The sequence below is a fragment of the Mastomys coucha genome, unplaced genomic scaffold, assembly GCF_008632895.1.
Source record: "Mastomys coucha isolate ucsf_1 unplaced genomic scaffold, UCSF_Mcou_1 pScaffold5, whole genome shotgun sequence".
In the NCBI taxonomy this organism is placed as follows: Eukaryota; Metazoa; Chordata; class Mammalia; order Rodentia; family Muridae; genus Mastomys; species Mastomys coucha.
In genome coordinates, this window is record NW_022196911.1 from 8785418 (window position 1) to 8811683 (window position 26266).

Here is a 26266-nt window from a genome sequence, read left to right on the forward strand (position 1 = left end):
ATAGTGAGGAGGGTGGAGGCTGTAGTCAACTGATGATGACATCATCACTAAGTCTGCCATGATAGTGAAAGGCTCATGGTCATCTCAAGGGATGGGAAATCACCTTCTAAGATCCACCAAATGGATTTACAAGGTGCAGCCACCAGCCCTGTGTTCTTCTCTGAGCCATTTAAGAGGTGTTTTTCTTTCCTGAGCCTGGGATACTCAACCCCTAAACCCAGAGCTCTGGGAAGAGCTAAGGCTTAGGAGTCAGCAGATGATCAGGGACTGTCCACTGACTCAATATCTTCTGCTTGTTCCCTGAGGAACCTGAAATAAGGATTCAGACCCAAGGCCTAGGACAGGGTGTACTTAGTGAATCCCCAGGTATGATGGGGTATTGATAGATACCTTATACCAAGTCTCTTGAACCCACTAGCTTGTGCATATATTTTTAAAGAATTGAACCTACTTCATTTCAGCCTGGGATGTTAACAATGACAAACTGATATAAAATATAGTTGTTATATTCAAAATCCTGCATAGAAATGTGAGCTTTAAAAATGAATGATGGCAGGTCACATTGGAAAGGGCTTCATGTCATTTTGAAGCATCTCTATTTGTGTGACATCAGTAGCTATGAGTAAGGGGTGAATGAATGGCTGGGCAGTAGTGGCGCACACCTTTAATCCTAGCACTTGGAAGGCAGAGGCAGGTGATTTCTGAGTTCGAGGCCAACCTGGTCTACAGAGTAAGTTCCAGGATATCCAGGGCTACTACAGAGAAACCCTGTCTCAAAAAAAAAAAAAAAAAAAAAAGGAGGGTGTGTGTGAATCAATGATCCCTTACAAGGAAATGACTCTTAAATGTACATATATGTATATGTGTATATGTATGTATATATATATATCATATATACATCCTAACACTAACAGCACCCAGCATTGAATGCTTACATGTGCATATGTCTACATGTATATAGCATCAAACTGGATCTTCAAAATAATAATGAGTGTTAGTATCCTTGAACTGCTAAAGAGAAATTCAAGTCTCAGAATGGTTCAATAACATACTAAGTGAATATATTGAACGAAATACTACATCTCTAGCATAACCCTGCTGGGTGTTCACCTGAAACATGCTCTCAATTTGCGAGGCTCTTAGCACTACTTTTTATAGCATAATTATTTGTAAATCCTTTACTTTTCTTGGCAATTTAAAGTAAAAATTCACCTTGAAGAAATATATCAGAAAGGTACCAGGAAGACTTGTCAAGGCAACATAGCTCTTCAGAGAGAACTCTTAACATAACCTACCTGCCTGTGGATGGCCAATAAGGCCTTGGCAGACTGGAAAGACAGAGAGATGGTTAGAGCAAGCAGCGCTTCGGCTTGGTGGGAAGCAAGGAGTCCAGCATTCATAGCTGAGTTTTGGATGATACCTTTTTTGATGAGAACATTGGGAGGCACCAGGCCTCTAAACAGACAAATGTTACATAGGCCACTCCCTAAATCAGAGTCTGACCCATTTGGATCTTACAGAAATATGACAAAGTAGAGTGGCAAGCAAGGTGCGGAAGAAGGGACAACCCCAGATTCTGTGTCTATTAAAGTTCTAAAGAAAGAAACACTGTCTCAACAGAGAGCAGATGAAGGCTACCTTCACCCAGAGTGGGTAGAAGTTGGGGAAATTATAAAGGAACTTCAGAATCATGGGCATGTGCCATATTGTGAGCAGAGTAAATCATTTTATGATTGTAAATATATCAGATCTCATAAAGGACTCCATTTTTAATTACTGAGTTTTATCGTATAGAGGCTATAATTTATTAAAGTATATTTTTAAAAAACTATAACAATCTGGAATAGCATTTCAAATCTTTTGTTTCTGACTCAGACAGACTTGGCAAAAGTCTGATAATCTTTGGCAACAGAAAAGAAATGCAGCTACAGAGCGAGAAGTTACATAAAAGAACAGTAGCCACAGACACCAAGTGCATGAGCTGGCAGGATTCAACTTGATGCATCCCATCTAAGATACGGCTCTCCGTCTCTCGAGGTCTTTGGACACCCAGAAAGTGGGTCATCTTTCAGGATATCTGCGTCACTGCAGAGACGAAGCTAGTAAATCAAAGAGCAGCTGGGTTTGCTCTGAACTGTAACAAAATACTTGCCTGCTTGGCAGTGCTATTGATCTTTCCATTCACGCCTGGTGCAGGGAAGGGTGGCAGTGCTGTGATCCTGACTGCTTTCCCCGTTACCAGGACTTCGTATTCTTCTGACAGGTGCTTAGATAGCTACACATTAAACTTATGCTTAGGAAAAGCAGAGTTGAGGCACAGGTTTGTTCCAAATCTCAAGAAGTTTGATGGTGAATCAAGGATCTTTACAATGAGTTGCAATTGGAGCGAAGTGGAATGTTGAAACAATTATTTTAACAATAAAATAATTTTACCTAAAACAGTGATTGAAACAAGGGATTTTTATGGACTGGAGTTGGGCACCAAGTAGCAGAAAGCCAACTTAAATGCACTTGGACAATTGGGATACTTGCTGGCTCATGCGCCTTTAGTTCTAGGCCCAGCAGGATTCAAAGGTGTTCTAGCCAGGGTCTAAGGAAGTCACCAAGGCTGCTTGCCCCTCTCTCCACCCTGATCAGCCATCTGCATTCTCAGCCTGGTTCCCTGTGGATGTAGGTATCTGCTAAAATCTATTTGGACCCACTATTTTGTCATTAAGTTTTTGAGGTGAGAGAGAAAGAGAAGGTTCCTTTGGGTATCTCTGAATTAAGAGAAGTGGAGGACTTTTTTTCTGGAATGTTCTGATCATTGGTCCAAACTGAGCCATGGGCTCATTATCTCATTGGCTCGGATTGGGACATATGCCCATTTTCTAATTTGTTCAAATTAAGACTCAGGTTTCTTATTGGCCCAGGTTGGGTAACATGCCCATTTCTCAATGGTTCAATTGGGATACATGCCCAGTCAGAGAATAGTATTACTTTGAGAAGATTATGCCTCCTCTGTAACTAAAAGCAGAGACAGCTCTACTGAGAACATGGTTTGATGGCTGAGTGTGTGTGTGTGTGTGTGTGTGTGTGTGTGTACATGAGCATCTATGTGCCTAAAGAGAAAGGGGTCTGCTATGAGATAAGCAGGTACACTGGTATTTCATTTAACTCCATCAGTTTTAAATATTATTTCTTGCTACAAAATTAAAATGTTTTTAAATTTTTGTTCTTGTGTATGTATGTGAATGTGTATGCATATTTTCTGGAGGCCAAAAATTAACCCTGGATGTCATTCTTCAGGAGTCATTCACCACGACTACCACTACCCCCCACGGCTTTTTTTTTCTTTGAGTCAGGCTCTTTCATTGACCTGGAGCTCAAGCATAGGCTTCCCAACACTGGAATCACAAGCACACAGAACCATATCCAGCTTTTTTATGTGTGTTCTGAGGAATGGAGTTCAGATTCTCATGCTTACCATGAACCATCACCAAATGAACTATCTTCCCAGACCTAGCTCTTTTAATAGGATAAAAGGAAGAAAGGAAGGAAGGAAGGAAGGAAGGAAGGAAGGAAGGAAGGAAGGAAGGAGAAAGAAATCCACTCTAGTCCTACCAACTCATAAGAACTCTGAATGAGATGATCAATCTCTTTCAATCGAAGAGATAAAAAGTATTCTATATACTACAGAATATAGCAGTTAAAGTGCAGACATTGGACTTCAGCCTCCAGATTCATGTGCTCACTGTCTAGTTATCCTGCTGGAGTCAGATTCTCAACTGTTTCTTCTCTAGTGATAGTTAAAGCTGATCTGTGCCCATTCTTCCAGCATTAACCCTATAACTCCCAGGTCAGCAAACAATAGCTCATAAGCCACACACCCAGCTTGTTGTATCTCTATAAATAAAGGTTTATTAGAATCTATGTGTATCTTCTCTGTGCCGCTTCCACACCACAGTGGCAAAGTCAGTAGTTTCCAGAGAGAATTAGAAGCTTGCAAATCCCAAAGTACCCACTATGACCGTTTGCTAAGGCGCATTTGCAATCCCTACTGTCTTTCGCCCTCTGGTGTCATTGTTTCTCTGCTCATATGCTGACTGAATGTCTGTCAAGAAGAAACAGACATCTACAGAGCTGAAGACATCCAGGGCAGAGATGCTCCATTGTTACCAGTTAGAGACAATTACAGAGCGTGGGTGATCCAGACGTGTGCAATCTGTGGTGCGTGAATCTCCTTTAACTCTCAAAAAGATGTAGTGGACAGTAATCATAGCTGTGGCCAGCATACAAGAAAGCTGGAGAAGAAATAAAAAGGGGTCGTGCATATTGCCTTTGAAAAGCCTGTCTCTGTGTATAGATGTAGAGATGGTGTAGCGAGAGTAGAAGCACACACCACTGAGCAGGGTGAAGCCCGGCAGGTGGGAAGTCTGACCTGAAAGAAGTATTGACTTCTACTATCTACTCCTTGTGGTCCTGAGTTTTGTTTTTGTTTGTTTGTTTTTGCATTCATCAACTTGAATTCATAAAAAAATACTTTGATGATAGTTAAATGAAATACTCCATGTGCTTAGTCCAGAATATTTAATACACACACATATATATATGTGTATGTGTGTGTGTATATATACATATACATGTATATATATTCCTTCCCACATATTGGTCATTTTAAGGTGGATAATGTTCCTGGCTGTCAGAAATTGGGCTGCATGTTTTTGGGTTCTTGGTCTCTTAGCCAAAGAATTAGAAATAAAGGCTAGAAATAAAGGCTCACATAGATTTGAAAAAGAAACAAGGTAATTTTATTTACAGCAAGGAGACAAAGAGATAGTATGGATGAAAGAGCTATGAATGACCATCAAGATTGACAACAAGCCACATGAGTAAAGATGTTCAGGGTTCTGGTCATTGTTTGGCACTCTTTTGATTGAGTTCATAAAAAGGAGGAGTTGGTTAATAAGGGGTATAGCTTGGGTGGGTCTCTATTTTGACTGGTAGAATAGATTATATAATCATTTCTCTACTGCAAGTATCCCTTCCCATAATTCATCTGGTTTCAATCATTTGCATGTCTGATTGTGCACGGGCATAATTGATGAATAAAGGATTCTCCCTAAAAGGTTACTAGAAGACAGTGCACAATGCACCTCAGACTGATTCAGGCCAGATCCACCCTTCTGTTCTTCATATCTGAATACATTGTAAATATTTTCCAATAGAAGCTGTCAAAATTTCACCAATAACATGGATGGAGAACCTTCCACCATTGTCCAGAGATGGGAACACGTGTCTCCAGACACAGGTGGGAGGCTGAGTGAGGTTACTAGGTCAAAATATATGTATATACATAGTATGTGATTCGGAGGAACTGGGCTGCCAAGGGCATTACTATAAGAGCCAAGCCTACATGAACCAAAACCAAATGGGAGGCTTGACATGCTAAACTCTCTGCTTTGCTTGCCTGCCTCAGACAATGTATAGAAACTCCTTGAGAAACATTGTGTCAGTGAACCATGGAAAAAATACATTGTTGTCATCTGTTCATGCTATCTTCAACGTGATTCCCTAGCCTCACTTTGAAACAGTAAGGATGAGAATAGATAAAATACCCCACCCAAGCACACAGGAAAGTTCCTGTGTGGCTTACAATTCCAAGTTACAGTCTATCAATCTGCAGAAGCCAGGAAAAAAACCTCAAACAGCTGGCCACATCATATCCACAGTCAAGAGAAGATAAAATATTATGTGTCCTTGCTTGGTCCTTGGCTTCCTTTTTGTCCTCTTCCATAGTCCAGGGTCCAGCTCATGAAATGATGTTACCTACATTCATAGTGAATCTTCCTACCTTGATTCACAATCAAAATAGTCTCATACAGGCCAACCTGATCTAGAAATTTCCTTACTAAGACTCTCTTTGCATGTGCTTCTAGGTTATATTAAGTTGACAGTTGGTCTAAACAGTACAAGTTTAGAAGGTTTTCGTAGAGGAAAGGTGTTGTATTAATGAGGGTGCTGACTGGAGAGATACACAGTGATGCAAAGGAAATGTGATCTGAAGCAGCTTAGCATCAGTCCTGAGTTTATCCTGAGACGTTTACCTGAGCTAACCACATCTTTGTGGATCAGACGTATTGAAAATTGCCTCGGACTGGGTTTCTTTGGGGACCCCTTGTTCCGTGGGGTAATGAGAGTTTTGGCCTGGTGGGCTAGGAATTTGGCACGTGACAGACAGAAAAGACACAAGGGCGTGCAGATTCTGAATGTATTTTCACAAAATAAGAATCAGGCTTATATAGTATATAGATACGGGGCGAATGTCAGGGACCACGAAGGCAGGTAGCAGTCACAAAGTCAGTAAAATCAAATAGCCAGGTGTAAATGATTTCTTTGGAAGAACAATAGTGCTCTTCCCCGCTGGGCTATCTTGGCAGCCCTAAGCAAACTCTCTTGTAGTCAGAAGCAGGTAAGCACCAGGAGGTCCCATTCTAGCAGCTCCTGGGAATGGTTTGGCTTGTAACACAAACATTAGTTCAGGAAGCTTTTTGACTACTCTCTAGTTTGTAAAGCAATTCTGCCTTGTGTGGCACTGCTCTTAGAGTTCTAACTATGTTTAAGGATAGCAATAGTGTTTGACTACTATCTCTAACTCTGGAGATACCTTGTCTGATAAGGCAGCTTCTTTGTGGGAACCAGTAGGCAATAATGCCTGACCTTTATTGCTAATTCTAGGGACTCCCTGTCTGATAAGGCAGCTTCCCTTGTAAAAATTCCAAGCTAATAACAGCTAGGAAATCAATTAGGATCATTGAAACACTGTGGAGGCCAGGAAACAATGTTAAATCTCAGTTTTAGCTATAACAAAATATTTCTTAGGGCACCTTAATGCCTGAATAAAGAAAACATGTAGATTTCTCCACAGACTTTAGCAGAGATCAGTCTGGAACAGGTTAGGATATGTTAGCGACCAGCCACCTCAGGAGACTGGCTCACTGTGACTGGCTCACTGTAAAGCGTGCGCCTCAGGTCTATGAACAGGTTTTTTAGACCTGTCATGCAGACACAACTGAAGTAGACAAGTGCTGCCGAACAGAAAATGCTAGAAGACAAATTCCTGCCCAGGTCTGAAAATGGAACTGGGAAGGACCCAGAAGTTCAGGAGGATCTTTTTAATGTTTTACAGTTAATGAATTTACACTGTGCATGTGTATCGGGCTATATAACGCTACTGGAATCTGTCTTTCTTGTTTAGATCACGGTCACGGATGAAGAAGTCAGTAACCCATCCTGTTTAGACCTTGTGAGAACTCCCCAAATGAGGAAATGCACGCTCATTCTTATGTTTGCTTGGTAAGTTGACTCAGACTGGATTTCAAAGATGGTGTCAAGTGCATGGTTGTCATTTGTGTTTCTGCACAGGCTTCCCTGCCCCCTCTTACTCTGTTTCCCTGATGTCCTGATGTCCCACAGGTTCACAAGTGCTGTGGTGTATCAAGGACTTGTCATGCGCCTGGGACTCATCGGAGGCAACCTCTACATAGACTTCTTTATCTCAGGGCTTGTGGAGCTGCCTGGAGCTCTCTTGATCCTTCTGACCATTGAGCGCCTTGGACGACGCCTTCCCTTTGCAGCAAGCAATATAGTGGCAGGGGTGTCGTGTCTGGTCACTGCATTTTTGCCAGAAGGTAATCTTCCTTCACATTTAGTTGACAGTTCCCAAAGAACTTGACAAAAGAATGTAAATGATTACATATGATGGAGGGGGTAGGGGTCCCTTGTCTTTATTGGCTATGTGTAATATTCTTTCAAAAGCTTGCTCCCAGGCATGCTGGGTAATGTCGATTTTCTATTTTCATGAGATAGAAAATATAATTATATTATTAATTTAATAATATAATTTAGAAAATTAAATTTATATTTTCTACCTCATGAAGATAAAGGTTGACAAGATCTTTACATTGATGCCTCTCTTTACTGAAATGTTGGGTTTGTTTATTGATGAAAAGGTGATCATGCTAGATCTAGGACCCAGTGATATGATGTGGCTGATATTGTTTAACATATTTCCCAAGCATTACCATTCTGCAGATACCAAGCTGAACCCCAGGTTAGGGACAGAAGGAAAGTGTGACTCTTGGCTTCATATTGTTCATAGCCTGTTAAGAGACATGGACATTTAAATAATGTTGCAACAATAATATGGTAAATTAATAGAATTGACAAAGGTGGGGGGAGTGGAATGGAGAGGAGGGGGAGAGGAAAGGTCTGCGGAGGCCCATGGAGAAGTCAGAGTTCTTTCCTTTCAGCCATTATTTTCCCGAAATCATGGGAAGTTTTATAAGTTCCTAAGCCTTAGGAACTAAGGCTTCTGGGTTATTGCTAGCATCTTTATAAGGAAGCCAGAGGATGGCCAGGCCCCAACACAACTTGGTCCTGCCTGTAAGCTTCTGGAAAGGGGGCAGTGAGCTGCTTACACCTGCAGCAGTTTGGGACATGGCTGGAAGGAGAGATGCCAAAGCCTAGCTTACGATGGGAAAGTCCGGCTGGGATGGGAAAGGCTGTTCCCTTCCGAGTTGCTGCAGAAGTCAACATTCTGGACCCTGAGTGCTGGTGGGTGGAGTTGCGGAGGAAGAGGAAGAAGAAAGGATGGCTAAAGACTCCAGATACTCAGGGAACAGCACAGACAACCTCTGCTGCAGAGCACAGCTGGGGCTACAAAGAGGAAGCCCCTTAAACACCCCCCCCCCAAACACAGTGTGAACTAGTGCACAGGAGTCATTTCCGTGTTCTGGGTGTGCAGTGAAGGTTGTGTAGAAAGCCAGGTTCTCTACAGTCCCTGTGCCTACAAAGGAAGCCGTCTGTCTTTGAGAAAAGCAAGGACCAGGAAAGACACTGCTAATGTTTTAGACATCAGATCAGACACTCACGGTAGATGCCATAAACTAGGCAGTGGTCTACGAATTCCTACAATAACACATAGAGATAGCAGATACTTGGATAAAACTGCAGACATGCCAGGCCTCAGGACAGGAAATGAAATTGATGTGCAAATTCATCTCCCTGCGGTGGCTGATGAAAAGCAGAAACTCGGGTTTCTCTCATTTTCCTCAAGTGCATTAGATTCTCTCGGTGCTGCAGTAATAATTCTCTACCAGCTGGTTGCAGACATTTCCCCTCCCATCTGAAGGCTGACATCTAAATGCACAGTGTAGGGCAGTTCCTCCCACAGCCTCTGGGCTAGGAGCTCTTCTAGCCTCTCTCTGTTCCCTCACCATTTCTTGGTGTCTCTCCAATCTCTGCCTCTATGTTCATGTGACCCTCTCCCTCTTGGTCTCTATCCCTAAATAGGATCAGACTCTAAGTAAACGTGAATTTGAAGAAACACAAATAGCCCACTACATAGTTAGTATAGCTTAAATGGTATGAAGCTAGGGCTGGAAAGATGGCTCTGGAAAGATGACATCTGGTGGCTCCCAATCACCTGTAACTCCAGCTACAAGGTATCTGATGCCCACTTCTGATCTACACACACACACACACACACAACACACACGGAGGGAGAAACAGAGAGAGGAGAGAGAGAGAGAGAGAGAGAGAGAGAGAGAGAGAGAGAGAGAGAGGAGGGAGAGGGAGATGTAGCTCTAAAGAGCTACAGAAGCCAAATAATAGGCCTCCATCAGTGTGTGCATCTATTTAACATTGATTAATTAATTGCTGGCCACTAAACAGGGAAAGAGATAGAGAGAAACAATAGAAACATAATTGCTTCCCTCAGAAATACCCAATCTCAATTAAAAGTTTAAAGCTTAAGAATGCTATAGAGTTCTGTGCTTCAGAATTCTCCCTCTCTCCCTTTCTTCCTTTCTCCCTCTCTCCCTCTTTCCCTCTCTCCCTCCATCCCTCTCATTCTGTGTGTGTTTTTATGTGTGTACAGGTATACATGTTGGTATGGGGGTTCACATCCACATGCAGACCAGACTGCTGCTTCTTTTAGGATTCATGGTCTTGAAAGCAAACTCCTGAACTCCAGAGCCTGGAAAGTAGGCACTTTCTCTGTGCCTGCCCCTCTGCAGTTGTGTCCACTCAGTGTGGCTACAGATCTAGCAGTAGGGCAAGTCTTCCTTCCAGACAAGATTATTTTTTAACTTTTATTTCTAAGTGAAAAACTCTGAATACCTTAATTTACATATCCTTATTAGCACTTCTCTCCAAACTTTATTTCAGAGCAGATGGTACATCTAGGGAAAGTAAAAGTTACATATTTTTAAATTCTGCATATTTTCTTTAAAAACTGAGCTTCAAGACTTTAGCTGCCTGAGCAAGTCCCCATCCATGGAGGAAGATCATTTCTCTGTGTTCTCTGACATGATGGTGGAAAATGGCTTTAACTGTAGTGCTCAATTTTCATCTATGTGAACATATGTGGGAAGGAAGAGACAGAGGAGAGAGAGAAACAAAGAGGAAGGAGAGGGAGAGAGAAAAACAAAGAGGAGAGGGAGAAGGAGAGAGAGGAGAGGGAGAGAGAGAGAAAAGAGGAGAGGGGAAGAAAGGGAGAGGGGAGAGAGAAACAAAGAGGAGAGGGAGAGGGAGAGAGAGGGGAAGGAGAGAGAGAGGAAGAGAGAGAAGAGGAGAGGAGAGGAGAGGAGAGAAGAGGAGAGGAGAGAGAGAGAGGGAGAGAGAGGGAGAGAGAGAGAAAAGAGGAGAGGAGAAGAAAGGGAGAGGGGAGAGAGAGGGAGAGAGATAATGGGGGGCCGTGTCGTATAGCCCAGACTAGCCTCAAACATGCTATATAGCTGAGTATGACCTTAACTTTTCAATCCTCCTGCCTCCACTTCCTGAGTGTGGGGATATCAGATGCATACCACCATACCCAGTTTGTATGTGTTTGAATTAGAACCTGGGGCTTTGTGCATACTGGGAAAGTGCTTTACTAGCTGAGCTGCATACACACACATATATATATATATCCATACACAAACATACACACACGTGTATGTATATATACATACATATATACATATGTATTATTATATATTATTATATAACATAATAATTACATGTAAATAAAATATATTTATATATAAATTAAATCTATAATATATTATATAATATATAATTTTATACTATATAAATATATGATATATAATTAATATATAATTAATAAATATATATATTAATTTGGTTTGGTCTTTTTTTATTAGATATTTTCTTTATTTACATGTCATATGATTTTTCTTTTTGGTTTGGTCTTTACCATCAAAAAAAAAAAGGAGTGTCTATTATCAGGACGATCAATGGTTTTCTTCTCCATACATAACTACATGTAATTTGCATATGTTAATGAAGTATTTTCAAGTTAATATAGCTTAATACCTTTGGGGCTTCTTACACACCACACACACACACACACACACACACACACACACACACACACACACAAGCTCTGTCCCAGTGTACTATATAAGAAAGAATTGAAAGTCTTTAAGGTCAACAGCTTGTATGCAGAGCAGACTAGTTCTCCAACCAGGGTGTCAAACTGATAAAGCTTCCTTTTTTACTGAGTTGACTCATTATTTTTGAGTTAACCACATACATTTTTAATAGTGTGTGTGTGTGTAAAAAACACATTTGTGTTTTAATTTGATTTCTTAGTTTTAATTTTTTTTTTCCTACTGAACAATTTAAGCCTCAGTTGTAAATCTAAAAAGACTCTTCAACTTATTGGTGGAACTCACAAGAGCAACCTTGCTATGGTCAAAACAAACTCTGCCTGATGCGCCTACCCTGGATAGTGGTTGCCATGGAAGCAGACAGCCTCCTCTGTGGCCCATTAGCTGCGCTGCGACCAAGGGCCTCTGGCTGAGCCCACATTTTCCATCTCCAGCAGCACCTGCTCACTGACAGACAAGGGTGGAATGCATTTCCTAGTCCCCTCCTGGCTCTCACGAAAAAGGCAAAGCCTAAATAAAACACATGTTTACAGCTGCTGCGTGCCAGAGCAGGTGGCAGCCCAGTGCATGAGCTCAGCTCTGACCTACCTCATTCCTTGATTTAATTACTGCTGGGACAGCTGTAGGTGTCCCATTCTGGAATACACCAAGAGCGAGCGAGTGCTGGCAAGTCCAGCTTGTCACTAAATCTTAGTTAACTGGAGCTTCCCAGCAATGATCCGGGCTCTTGAAGCCCCTGTGTCTGCTTGTCTTTCTGACAGTTGTTTGTAGTTTCTTTTTCTTTTTTCACTTGTCAGATATTCTCTGGAGTGAGTACACATTACTGAGCTTATTTCTCTCTCTCTTTTTTTTTTCATCATCCTCATTCATGGCTACTTTTCTACCAAAAGAATTATGCCTTGTGTGGTGGTATGATCCTAGAATCAAGCACTTGGAAGGATGTCACAGGGTTGAGAGTTCAAGACCAGCTTGGACTTGACGTTGTCTCAAAAACCAAGGACTGCTATATAACTCAGTGGTGAACACTTACTTGTATAAGGTCCTGGGTTCAAACCTCAGCCCAACAAAATAATATAATGCCTAGTTATATCTTCAGGAAGGTGCAATGTTTGCCTAGGAGACAAGAGAATGATCGAGTGCTGTGTGAACTTCTACATCAGAGATGCTGTTACCCCTAGTCATGCACTGATCAGCAGATGCAGTCTATTCAGTCCCTTGAACTCCCACAAGTGCTGTAGGTTAGGATGACATGGGTCGTGTAACTCTTTTGTTATTTTGGTTTGGGGTTTTTGTTGTTTTGTTTTGTTTTGTTTTTGTTTTTGTTTTGTTTTGTTTTGAGACAGAGTTTCTCTTTGTAGCCCTGGTTGTCCTGGAACTCTCTCTTCCCAACTCACAGAGAACTGCCTGCCTAGATTTATCTATTTATCTGCCCTTAAAACAAAAGAGAGAAAAATGTTTCCTGGAGAATATATGCCATGTTCCATTATTACTGTAGAAGACCAGGGTTTTCTTGATCCAGGGTCCTAAAGCAGTCTTTTTTTTTTTTTTTTTTTTTTTTTTTTTTTGAAGTGAGCCAGCGTGTGTCCAAATCTGGCGCTCTCCCAATAACTTCCCGGAGGAGGTAGTGTGACTGGAGATAGGCAATGAGTGTGACACTGCTGTGGGAAGAGCACAGAACTGAGATCTCTTTCCCAGCACCCCACTTCTCAAAGCCTCCACCTTAGCTGAAGAGAACAGCTCTCTGGGCCTGTGCCTAGCGAAGAAGGACATCTGAATGTAGCCATGTCCCTCAAGGGGACCGAGGGAGATCCAGAAGGGTTTCTGGATCAAGGCCAGTGGGCTCAGCCTCTCTAGGAAAGCACTTCCTGGGACATTATTTTGGTGTAGTGACTGCTCAGCAACCAGGTCTTTAGTTGTAATTTTACAGCCTTTCCCCACTCAGAAAAGCACCTGCCATTCACTAAATGTTCGCTTTTGAGTTGATGTTATCGAAATCTGTCTAAAATATAAAAATGTTTTATCATTTGTGCTTAAATTACCAAGGAGTTAAGTTGGGGGAACCTAATGAATATTTTTGATTGTTTTGTAAAATACTGATGAGATCAGACCCCTAACTCTTCCCTTCCAAACATTCCATTCACAGGGATACCATGGCTGAGGACCACAGTCGCTACCCTGGGAAGATTAGGGATAACCATGGCCTTTGAAATTGTTTATTTGGTAAATTCAGAGTTATACCCAACGACATTACGGTAATTCTGACTTATATATTGCCCTTTCTTGTAAGTAACTGTAGCCAAATGTTTCCAAGCTCGCTACTATAGTAAACTGGGCTCAGTTCAGCCCCTAAAGACAACGGGCTTTGAGTTGTAGTTTCTATCTGTTACCTGCTTCATTTGGTGACAAAACTCTTGTGACCTTACCTGACACAGCCAGAGCTGTGAAAAGGTGCTAATTTGGGAATAGAAACACTACTAGCATGTCTGCTTAGCCTGTAAGTTAGGTCTCCATTCTCCAGGAGCACCCTGCATCAAGGCTAGGCATTTTCTCTCTTCTTCTTCTTCTTCTTCTTCTTCTTTTTCTTCTTCTTCTTCTTCTTCTTCTTCTTCTTCTTCTTCTTCTTCTTCTTCTTCTTCTTCTTCTTCTTCTTCTCCTTCTCCTTCTCCTTCTCCTTCCTCTTCCTCTTCCTCTTCCTCTTCTGCTTCTTCTTCTTTTTCTTCTTCTTCTTTTTCTCCTCCTCCTCTTCCTCTTCCTCTTCTTCTGCTTCTTCTTCTTTTTCTTCTTCTTCTTTTTCTCCTCCTCCTCTTCCTCTTCCTCCTCCTCCTCCTCTTTCTTCTTCTTCTTCTTCTTCTTCTTCTTCTTCTTCTTCTTCTTCTTCTTCTTCTTCTTCTCCTTCTCCTTCTCCTTCTCCTTCTCCTTCTCCTTCTCCTTCTCCTTCTCCTTCTCCTTCTCCTTCTCCTTCTTCTTCTTCTTCTTCTTCTTCTTCTTTTTGACATAGTAGCATATCTTGTTTGTAAGCAGCTGGTTATGTAAGTGTTTGTGGGTTCCTGCACATTGGCTTTCTTGCCTGATGCAATGTTCCTTGGAGCGTACCTTGTAGGGTACCTGTTGTGTGTAGCTTTTGCTACCCTGCCTTAAGCTCCAGGCAGACCATACTACCAGCCTCTTCTGGGTACCCTCTAATCTAGGGATGAAACACACACACACACACACACATTAACTTATTTTCTTTATTATTGTTATTATTATTATTAGCTTATCGGTGAAGTTCTTTTTTTATTTTTTTATTAGATATTTTCTTTATTTACATTTCAAATGATATCTCTTTTCCCAGTTTCCCCTCCAAAAAAAAACAAAAAAAAACCTATTTCCTTCCCCCTCCCCCTGATCACCAACCTGCCCTCCCCTCCTTCCTGGCCCTGACATTCCCCTACACTGGCGCATAGAACTTTCACAGGGCCAAGGGCCTCTCCTGTCCTTGATGACCGACTAGGCCATCCTCTGCTACATATGCAGCTGGAGCCATGAGTCCCACTGTGTGTACTCTTTGGTTGGTGCTTTAGTCCCTGAGAGCTCTGAGGGTACTAGTTAGTTCATATTGTTGTTCCTCCTATAGGGTTGCAAACCCTTCACCTCCTTGGGTTCTTTCTCTAGCTCCTTCATTGAGGACCCTGTGCTCAGTCCAATGGATGGCTGTGAGCCTCTACTTCTATATTAGTCGGGCACTGGCAGAGCCTCTCAGGAGATAGCTATATCAGGCTCCTGTCAGCCAGCACTTGCTGGCATCCACAATAGTGTCTGGGTTTGGTGGTTAAATATAGGAAGGATTCCCAGGTGGAGCAGTCTCTGGATTGTCCTTCCTTCAGTCTCTGCTCCATACTTTGTCTCTGCAACTCCTTCCATGGGTATTTTGTTCCCCCTTCTAAGAAGGAACAAAGTATCCACACTTTGGTCTTCCTTCTTCTTGAGTTTCTTGTTTGTGGTATTCCAAGCTGCTGGGCTAATATCCACTTATCAGAGAGTGCATACCATGTGTGTTCTTTTGTGATTGAGTTATCTCACTCAGGATGATATTCTCCAGATCCATCCATTTCCCTAAGAATTTCATGAAGTCATTGTTTTTAATAGCTGAGTAGTACTCTATTGTGTAAATGTACCACATTTTCTGTATCCATTCCTCTGTTGAGAGAACATTAACTTATTTTCAGCCTGCCTCATTGGCTCAATTGCTGGGCACTCCTAATCTCCTGCGGCTAGCATGCCCTTCCCAATACTCTTAGCTCAGCACCGTAAATCTGCCCTCAGCTTATTTATGTTTCTAACTTCCTGCCTGGAGAAGTGGCCTATGGCCACTCTGCATGAGATCTCACATGGCTGGTCACCTTTTCTCCCTTGGAAGCATGGCAAAACCTTCCTTCCTCCCGTGCCTCAGATGCCTTCGGGACCCAAAGGTCCCACCTCTAGACTATGAGTGTCATGGACTGGCAGGGCAATCCAGTTGCTGATGGAGAAACATCTTTTCATTAACACTGGGAACTCCTTCCTGAGTCATATCTTAAAACAGTGCAGAATGGAAATGGCTTGCTTATAGCATGAGGCAGTAGTAACTTTTGAAGCTAAAAATGATAGAAATAGAAATTATTGACACCACTTCTGTAATTTAGGATGTCTGAGTGTTTTTATTATTCTGAATTTGTTTTAAAAACCTTTATCTGAAACTGTGTTTTAATCTGTAGGAACTTTGGGGTTTCACTCTGCTCAGGCTTGTGTGACTTTGGGGGGATCATAGCCCCGTTTCTGCTCTTTCGACTGGCGGCTATATGGCTAGAACTGCCTCTGATCATCTTTGGTAAGAATTCGTTTGTATGGCAGGGGGTGTCCACGTGTGGATGAGCAGATGTGCGTGTGTATGTGGGTGCATGGCCACTTGTGGGTACATGGTTGCAGGGGCCAGAGATCAACCTCAGGCTTGTCTCTTAGGAGCTATCCACCTTGTTTATCAAGACAAGGTCTCCCTTGGAATGTGAGGCTCACTGATTAGCCTAGGTAGCTGGCCAGTGAGTCTCAGAGATCTACCGGTCTCCGGTTCACAACACTGGATTTATAAGTTCATGCTCAGCTTTTTTACTTAGATTCTGCAGCTAGACCTCATGTCCCCATGCTCATGTGGTAGATACTTTGCTGCCTCGATTTATGGGCTAGCCTCAGGTCATTTCACTTATTCATGCAGAGCCTGTAATGGTCACCAGATTTGATACCCATGACACCTGTTCCATCCTCTTATGACTGTTTCAGTTTTAAAGAGCCAGTCAGATCATCCAACGTGGTAAATGGCTTTAAAGTCACTTTGCATTAACAGGTGAGATAAACAGTGTTTATGTCAGTTCCCCTCATTTGGTTCTGGGTTAAAATCAAACACTGAAATTTTTCTAAGATATTGGAAAATGAGAATATCAATTTCCAGGGACCAAATTTTGAAATTCCATTATCTTGTATTTAAAGGTGGGCCTAAAAACTAATTATATTCCTTAACATATTCAATATATAAATTTGCTTTTGATACTTCAAATGGTGTATTAAAAAAATAGATGACACAAGATTACTTCTACACATACCCTGATCATCTCTGTCCCTTGTGTATCCAGTGTGGGAATGATACAGAATGGAGGCTCACTGCCCATCTTGTTCTAATACATTATGTAATGAGGTTAGGTTAGATGGCTTGAAATGTGAAATGTGTACACAGGAGCATTGGCACCATGGGAATGAGCAAAGCAATGTTAGCTCTTTGTTTTCAGGAGCCAGTTGTTAGCATTTATCTGCACATCTGTTAGTTTGTGACATTTATCTGCACATCTGTTAGTTTGTGACGATGGAGAAAAAAAAGTAGCGAATGCTCTTCTCAGAAGTTCAGATGTAAAGAACAGCAAAGAAAGGAGATTATGGGGGGGCGGGGTGACATGGGGCCGGGAGCTTACAGAAGAGGGTAAATGTATTTAAATGCTTCTGAGGACAGACTGAAGGTGCCTGGGATGTGGATTAAACACTCTGGGGAATCCCCAAAGACAGGCATAGACAAGGCTTTACCCTGAGGCAGAGAAAGATCTTAAGTGTAATGTGAGGTCACAGGAAAGTCACAGGAAGTGAATACAGCTGAGTTCCAGGGCTGGGAAACAGAGGCAGAGGGGGCTGCTATCCACTATCTGCCTTCTCAGTGAATGGAAGAGGCCTGGAGCATCTGGCACTTGCCAGGTGCTCTGTAAGCTCAGTCATATATCACAGACAGCCTCGAGGCCAAGCTGGTGGCACCTATAAGATTGTATCACCTAGTGATGTCATCGATGTCTTAGTTTATCTGCATCCACATCATGGTGCAATGATATCACCACATTTCTCAGCATGTGTCTCTACCACCATATGGCACCTGACTGAGCCTCAGTATATACCAAGAGCACAGGGACCATGAGCTGTGCAGAACTGAGGAAGATGGAGAATGGTTGAAGGGCAGGGCAATCTGCTTATGGTGAACCATGGAATGAGTTTGTTGGAGGCAGGTGAGGACACAGAGTGAGCATCAAGGGAGGAATGGTGTGTACCTGGGTAGTCATGCCTCTCTCTCATCCCACAGGGATCCTGGCATCTGTCTGTGGTGGCCTTGTGATGCTTTTGCCTGAAACTAAGGGCATCGCCTTGCCAGAGACAGTGGAAGATGTAGAAAAGCTTGGCAGGTACTGCTCACAATTCAATACTCCCTAAGTGGGAAGCATCTCATTAAGTCATGGGGCATTGATTATCCACAGGGGAAATGTCATTAAGTCTTCAGTTAGTACCTTAAAACAGTCAAAAGAGTAAACGGGTTAACGTGAAGAGAACATACAGCTATAAAAAGAATGTGGGCTATTTTTAAAATGTGACTGAGGAGCATTTCCTAGTAAGGTGTTAAAACTCAGAAGTGATTTAAACCAGGGGCTGGGGATGAGACATGATAAAGCTCAAATGTGCACCAGAAAGACGGCAGAGCGTCAGGGTATGAACTACCCTCCAAAATGAAAAGAAGTGGTCTCTGTCTCCACAAAATGACACAGATGCTCCTCAAGCTTCATTACAAAGGGAGACAAAAGCACAGTGAGCTGGCTCTGTAGCTACACAGGGATATATATGACAGAAGAAAGGGAGCAAGGTTATGGACAGATAGGAATAAAGTAAGATAAATAATGGTACATAGAAATTTGATGAAGAGATAAGACAATGGATAAATGATTACTAGATAAATGCATAGGTTAGAAATAAAGATAAGAAAGACACAATGGATACATATGTGATAAATACATGTTGATAGGTAGGTAGATAGACAGACAAGTAGACAGAAAGCAGAAGAGAAAGAGAGAGACCAAGTTTTGGAGGGAATAGCTATATTGTTTTCTGTCTATATACTGATTAATTTCTAACCAATGCATACATTTGAAGAGTTATATTTACAAAAAACTTTCATGTATGCTTTTTTAAATTTCATTTCTTCTGAAATCTCTCTCAATAGAAAGATAGAAACAAGAATGTGAGATGATTTTTAAAAATGATCAAATTGGGGGCTGGAGAGATGGCTCAGTGGTTAAGAACACTGACTGCTCTTCCAGAGGTCCTGAGTTCAATTCCCAACAACCACATGGTGGCTCACAACCATCTGTAATGGGATCCAATGACTTCTTCTGGTGTGTCTGAAGACAGCAGCAGTGTACTCATATACATTAAATGAATAAATAAATCTTTAAAATGATCAGATTACTTTTTTTAAAAAAGTAATCAGTAATCCCCTCCCCAACCCTACCCCTGTGGAGAAGGATATGGGAGGGAAGGGCGTGATGGGAAGGCCAGTCTCTTTCTGTTATGCAATTCTGTAGTGTTTGATCAGTCTCAATTAGATGACATGGTTTGATGTTTTTGCATAATTAAAAATAGTATAGTGCTATATTAAAGTAAAATATCTTAAAGGCAGATAACTAATCTTAGTAAGCAGAAACTAGGGGTAGACATCTAAATTTTAAAAGTTATCAAACATGTATATACATATTTTAAAGATTTGTTTATGTATTATGGGTACACTGTAACTGTCCTCCACCAGAAGAGGGCACCAAATCCCATTTCAGATGGTTGTGAGCCACCATGTGGTTGCTGGGATTTGAACTCAAGACCTCTGGAAGAACAATTGGTGCTCTTAACCACTGAGCCATCTCTCCAGCCCAAAACATGTATTTTATTTTAAAGATTTATTTATTTTCATGTGTATGAGTACACTGTAGCTGTATAGCTGTGAGCCATTATGTGGCTGCTGGGAATTGAACTCGCTCTGGCCCTGCTCACCTCAGCCCTGCTCTCTCTGACCCTGCCTCTCTAGGGCCTGCTCACTTCGGAGTAATATACTGTAGCTGTCTTTAGATGCACCAGAAGAGGGCATCAGATCTCATTACGGGTGGTTGTGAGCCACCATGTGGTTGCTAGGATCCAAACTCAAGACCTTCGGAAGAGTAGTCAATGCTGACTACTGACTAGTAGTCAGTGCTAGTACCCACTGAGCCATCTCACCAGCCCCCCAAAACATGTATTTTTTAAAGACTGAATTGTGGTCATCACAAAGTTTTATTTTTCCTTTGCCCATAGGTAGGAAAGAACAGACATTGATACTTTAAAATATCTATGTGCTTCGTGGTTTTAACATATGCTCTTTCATTTAATACTCAAAACAATTTTGTGAAGTAGAAATATTTTTATCCCCACTGGGAAATCAGAAAGGCTTTACAGCATATAACTGCTAGGCTTATGTGTGCCTCACTTAGGCCAGGGTTATGGGTCCACAGTAAGAAACAACTATGTGCTCTTCATTCTTAACCTGTGAGACATCCTGCGCTCTGTGCTTCACATTCTTCTCTGTGAGACATCTTGCTTATGTCTGCCCAGTGGTTCTTAACCTTCCTGATGCTGCAACCCTTTAACACAGTTCCTCATGCTGTGGTGACCCCAGCCATCAAATTATTTCGTTGCTACTTCATAACTGTAATTTGGCTACCATTTTGAATTGAAATTTAAATACCTGATATGCAGATGCTCTTAGGTGATCCCTGTGAAAGGGTCGGTCGATCCCCAAAGGGGTCCTGATGCATTGGTTGAGAGCTTCTGTGATCTTAAGTCATTGCATGATCTTTCACAAGACCTTTCCCTGTTTGCCTTTGTCTCATCAGTTCACAGCTTCATCAGTGTGGCAGAAAAAAGAAAACCCAGGTTTCCACTTCTGATGTCTGAGGCCCCTGTGTTGCCTGGAGGACCAGAGAAGAGCCTGGAATATACCTGTGCAGTGGGCTTCACCTCCTCTAGGTGGCGCCCTTCCAAGGAACCATAAAGATTCCAGAGTATTTTATAAGGTATAAGATGAAGATTTATCATGCTACCCAAGCTTCTGGGAACACATAATCTTTGACCTGTTTAGCGAAGACCCAGTAGGTACACAGATTCTGCCTAGGTTCTCTTTCACTGGGAGCAAGTCTCTGACCCATTGGGTAAGTAGATATGAGAAGGCCCCAGTTCTCAGGAAGCAGAATAAACAAACCAAGCCTGGCACATGAATAGAAGTGCACTCCACAGATCTGATCAAGACACAGCAGTGAAGAGTGTTCTGAAGAGTCTGAGAACTGCTATTTCTTCCCTTGAGCTCCGAATACATGCCTTCACAGAGCCAACATGTGCGGAGCCCCTCCCCTTCTGTCTCCTGCAGCAGCTGAGATTCCAGGCCGCAGGTTAGGCACAGTTCCCTAAACGCAACACACCCGAGGACCTGTCTGTGTTATGATGAAGTCATACTGCGGTCCCCAGGCCCCCCAATATTTTACCCCCTCCTTCAGTGGACTGCTCTAATCACAAATTCTTTACTGAGGAAGAAAAAAACGTGGCTTTTGATTTCCTGAGTCTTAGCATTTGAAAAGTAAAGGGATAATTATGTCATATTTGTGAATTCTGCTCCAGTGGTGCCTGTGGCTCAGAGTCCAAAGCATAGACTTTTTTCATTCCATCTCAGCACTTTTGACTTGTCTTGGGAGAAAAACAAAAAAACAAAACCAAATACAAATACATTTGTTGCCACTTAATGATAAAAGTCAATTGTATTCATACTTAAAAGAATTAGCAGCCAATTTGATTTAAGTGATGTAGGAGATACTAATGAGGGACTGGACTTTTTTTTTTTTTTTTAAATCAAGCCTTCTCAAGCAGAGGCTCGAATGTAAACGCAGTATTCTACGTAGTATGCAGTTCTTGATATATTTTCCGACTCAGTATGTATGTTAGGCCTAATGTGTCTTAAACTTCAAACTCGGTGTGGACAGGCAAAATTAGCATCAAAGGGAAAACTTACCAATATGGAAAAAACCTATTACATATGTGGAGACCATATGTTTGCGACACTAGAGAAGATGTGTGCGACTGTAAAACAAAGAGTTTAATCCTGAAGCATGTGAGAACCGAATGTGAGGGTTCAGTTTCCAGACAGCCCTTTAGGTATTCATCGCCACACCACTCTGCGTGCACGGGCGTTTGTGGCCTGGTTCTCTGTGTGTTTCATGGCTGTAGCACGGCTCTTTGTCCACTCTGCTGCCTTTGGATTGCATTTCAAGTTGGTAGTTCTGTTTCATAACAATAAACGATTTTTAAACTGTTTTTAAAAATATCTATCCTTTCTCCTCCCTCTGAACATGTGCCACTGTCAAACACTATCCCACATAACACATGTGTGTCGCTTACTGTCTCCAAACTGGGAAATAAGATCGCTCCGATGGTGGTTTGTTGTTCCTTTACAGGCTCCTGGGCACTCGGATGTGACCTACAATAATGCTCAGACTCTCGGCTGGTCTTATATTAGGTTTCCCTCGCCTAGCCCATGCCATGGCTCAGCTGTACAAGTCAGCTTCACATCCTGGGATCTGGGCTGAAGCCCAGTTGTCAGTACCAGAATAGAACTCAGTGCCCTGACCCCTCACACATGTGGCAGCTTCCAGAATTCTCAGTGTCAGAAAGGGAGATGTTGAAGATGTGTGTCAGGCTGTTGTTAGCTGACGAGGTCAATGTACATGTGCAAGTTGACTCGCTGAGACTTTCAGGGTCTCCTTTTGGTGACTCGACTGTCTGTTTAGTCCTTTGTGAAGCTGGCCCTTAGGAAAACAAACTGAATCACTTTCAGTCGGTTGCTTTAAAATTGTTAGGGTGAACAGAGAATATGAAAATATTGAAGATTTCCCTTCCCCCCAAAACCAACTCAGATCAAAGTAAGCATCAAGTTTATTTTCAACAAAGGTCACAGCAGTGATGGTCTATTGTCACAAATTCCAAAAGTCCACAGACAGGAAAATTTTACCCACAATAATAAAAAAAAAGGGGTGGGAAGGGGCTGAGGGGATGACAGGAAGCGGTGGTTCAGTGTAGTGTCTCAGTTTGATTACTGTCAGTTTTTTCCAAACACCCCAAGGCCCTTCCCCATATCTAGTAAGTTTTAGTAAGTGGATGTTTTGCTTTGCTCCCCACCTAATTAGTTATTCCTCATCTCTCTTTCGATCCAATTAACAAACCGTGAGACACGAACGTAGACACCAGGCTTATTGGGGCGAGCACAGCCAAGACCCCAAGAAGTGACGCCTTGTAAAATGTACTTGTCTTTCTCGAAGCAAACCAGAGGTCCTCCACTGTCACCCTAGATGAGGGAGGGAAGAGTCCACATGAGAAGTGAGCTACATTATGGGATGTCATCTTGGTGTTGCCTCTCTGTTGGATTCTTCCGCAGGCCCTCTGGGACTGAAAGTGCAAGGGGCAGAGATGGGTCAACCCAAGACCATCTCGGTTTCTTCTCTTACCTGGCAGCTGTCGATGCCACCAGCCAGATGCCCAGCACAGAGCTCGGTGGATCTGACTCTGTTGTTGAGATACTCAAAGCGGTTGCACACCTTATTCTCAATCACAGGCAGCTGGGCCTCCTTGAGACGGCCGGCACCAAAAGTCCCTGTGATGACCAGTAGAGATGAGGTTAAAAACCCCAAACGGGGTCCCCAGGAAACTTCCAGAGTGACAGAGCAGCGGGTGTAGATCTCTCGTTTGTGTGGTTGCATGGCACAGGGAAGCACCGTTCACACCTTTGAGCCCTTAAAGTTGTGCGTGTTACACACGATGTTAAACGGGCTTCCCAAGACCTGCTGCAGGGTTCCGGCTTCTCCAGGGCATCTGCGGCTTTGCCGTTTGTCCAAGTATTATTTCCAGTTTAAAACAAAAGACAAATAAATACATTTAAAGAGAGGGGGCTTTAGAACCTCAATTGCTACTATTGTAATGTGTTCTTTTTCAGGTTTTCTATACTTTATTTACTACCTATATAATATTGCTCCATTTCAATACTCTCCCCCTCCTGCTCATTATAGCATAAAGGGGGTTGGAGTGCCGTGTGCAGGCAGAGGACAACCTCAGGTGCCATTCAACTCCTCAGGCACTGCCCACCTTCCTTTTGAGACAAGGTCTCTCTCTGACTTAGAACTCACCACATAGGTGAGGCCGACTGTCCATCAAGCCCTAGGGACTGTCTCCACCTCTCCAGCACTGGGATTACAATGAGGCTACCATGTTCAGATCATTTTACTTTATATGGGTTCTGGGGATCCAATGCTATTTTCCAGATGGACACATCTGAGACTTCTCCATGTTTTCATGAAAAAGCTCATTTTCCAATTTGGCAAGCCCCACTTGCAAGGTAAGCAATTTGCCATAAGAACAGCGTGTGCGTGTGTGCGTGCGTGCGTGTATGTGTGTGTGTGTGTGTGTGTGTGTGTGTGTGTGTGTGTGTGTACATATACATGGAGGCCAGAGGTCAATCTTGGGCATCATTCCTTGAGATAGTCTCTACATAACTTTTTTTTTTGAGGTAGGGTCTCTCACTGGCCTAGAACTTGTTCAGTAGGCTATCCTATGAGTCCTAAGGATACACATGCCTCCATCTCCCTAGAACTGGTATTACAAATATATACCACCAGGTCCGTATTTATGGTTCTAGGGATCCAAACCAAGTCTTCATGCTTATAAGGCGAAAATTTTACCAACTGGGCCATCTCCCCAGACTCTGGGACGTTTTAATAATGCTGATAGCTTGATAGAGAGTGATTGCTTAGTGATCGTGGGGTTTTCTCTTGCCAGGAGGGAAATGGTTTGGAAAGACAACGATGGTTGCTCCACATTGTAAATGAACTGCAGGCATTTCTGACAGTCCCTTCTATGTTGTGGATATTAATGGCTTCCCCAGAGCCATAAAAAAATAACTATCTTTGACTAATCACTAACTGCTCAAGGAACAAGTTGGTGACATAGTATAATTTCATTTAATTCATCTAATGAATTCATCTAGTTCTTGCACCAGTTCCAGAAAGTAGCGACTTCTCTGGTCCCTGATAGGCAGTTAAGGAAACCAAGGCTTGGTGTGGACATGGCATTTACCTTGAACTTGGAGCTGTGCATTCAGTGCCCCCGTACTTTACCATGCCCCTTGGCCCCTCGCTGCTCACAAAGGCTCCACACCTCTCTCTCTGCCATTTATTTTCATCCCATGATATTTTCTTAAGTCTAAGCTCTCAGAAATAACATACATGTGTTTATACTCAGAATATTTTCAAGGCAGATGTGACTATAAGACACACCAGAAAACATGAGTCTATAATACCCTCACGAGTATCCACATCGCACTATTATTAAAATATTAATATTTTTTTAAAAAATTAGCTAATGTAATAGGTGTGATGCCAGGTGGTGGTACACACTTTTAATCCCAGCACTTGGGAGGCAGAGACAGGCAGATTTCTGAGTTCAAGGCCAGCCTGGTCTACAGAGTGAGTTCCAGGACAGCCAGGACTATACAGAGAAACCCTGTCTTGAAAAAGCCAAAAAAAAAAAGTAATAGGTGTGAATTGTTCTGATTCATTTCCTAATCTATATTTCTTTGGCAATGAGGGAAAGGGAACATTCATTCCCTAACCTAATTTATGAGTTATATTTCTTCTTTATATATTAAAAAACAAAAACAAAACAAAACAAAATGAAAACCCTGCTGCTTTTGTGTGCCAGACTGAAGTAGAACACTTGCAGATATGCCAGAGGAAAAGCTGTTGTCCAGATGGATCCACCCAGGACTTAGTGATCTTGCCGAGAACCCAGCTTTCCAGTTTGCAAGCCCAGCTTTCTCTAGAGTTTTGTAACATGCATTTGCTTTGCTAGCACAAAGCAGCCAAGAAATAACGGACAGTGCCTTCCCTAGACGCTGTGGCTAGACTTAGGTTCAGAAAGTGTGTAATCTGTCTGGTGATTACAGGAGCTAGAAGAGACATGTCTAAGGTCATGGGACCAGAAGGGATGACTGGTATTGTTTGAACTAAGTCCGGGAGTGGGGGCAGCTTGTCTCTCAAAATATTTGGCTGGAATTGTTCTGAGCCCTGAGGAAACCAAATCTGGGTTCACAGGACATTTATGTGGTCTATGGAGATTTGCTGCCATCTGGTGGCCAAAGGACAGAAAGTATCGCTGGATGCCTGAGGGCTACTTGTTAAGTGGGCTAGGGACAAAAGCTCTGCTGTGAGGGCTTCGCCAGGCTAAGTGTAGTAGTAGTAGCCAGGCTGCCTGAAAATCCAGGACAGCAAAAAGCCAAGCTGGCAGAATCCTCAGCTTCAACACCAGCTCGCAATTGGAATTTGAAAACCTGATGGGACCTCATAAAGTTGCAAAGCTTCTGTAAGGCAAAAGACACTGTCAATAGGACAAAACAGCAA

The 26266-nt window shown here is 42.4% G+C and overlaps 2 protein-coding genes across 3 annotated transcripts in view; one reads left to right on the plus strand and one right to left on the minus strand.

The window, feature by feature from the left end:
- Positions 1-22136, plus strand: part of Slc22a3 (solute carrier family 22 member 3) — a 97538-nt gene extending 75402 nt beyond the window's left edge. Inside the window, exons 6-11 of the mRNA XM_031353714.1 lie at positions 7238-7335; positions 7456-7670; positions 13579-13687; positions 16172-16284; positions 18064-18163; positions 20669-22136. Of these exons, the coding sequence (XP_031209574.1) occupies positions 7238-7335; positions 7456-7670; positions 13579-13687; positions 16172-16284; positions 18064-18163; positions 20669-20729 (696 nt within the window). The 3' untranslated portion in view covers positions 20730-22136. The remainder of the gene's footprint in view (positions 1-7237; positions 7336-7455; positions 7671-13578; positions 13688-16171; positions 16285-18063; positions 18164-20668) is intronic.
- A 600-nt stretch (positions 22137-22736) lies between these two features.
- Plg (plasminogen) overlaps positions 22737-26266 on the minus strand; it is a 44841-nt gene continuing 41311 nt past the window's right edge. The window contains exons 19-20 of one of the 2 annotated variants that reach the window (XM_031351773.1): positions 23324-23469; positions 22737-23163 (exon numbers count right to left, since the gene is read on the minus strand). In XM_031351773.1, the coding sequence (XP_031207633.1) occupies positions 23002-23163; positions 23324-23469 (308 nt within the window). In that variant the 3' untranslated portion in view covers positions 22737-23001. The remainder of the gene's footprint in view (positions 23164-23323; positions 23470-26266) is intronic. The other variant, XM_031351774.1, reaches the window with a different exon arrangement.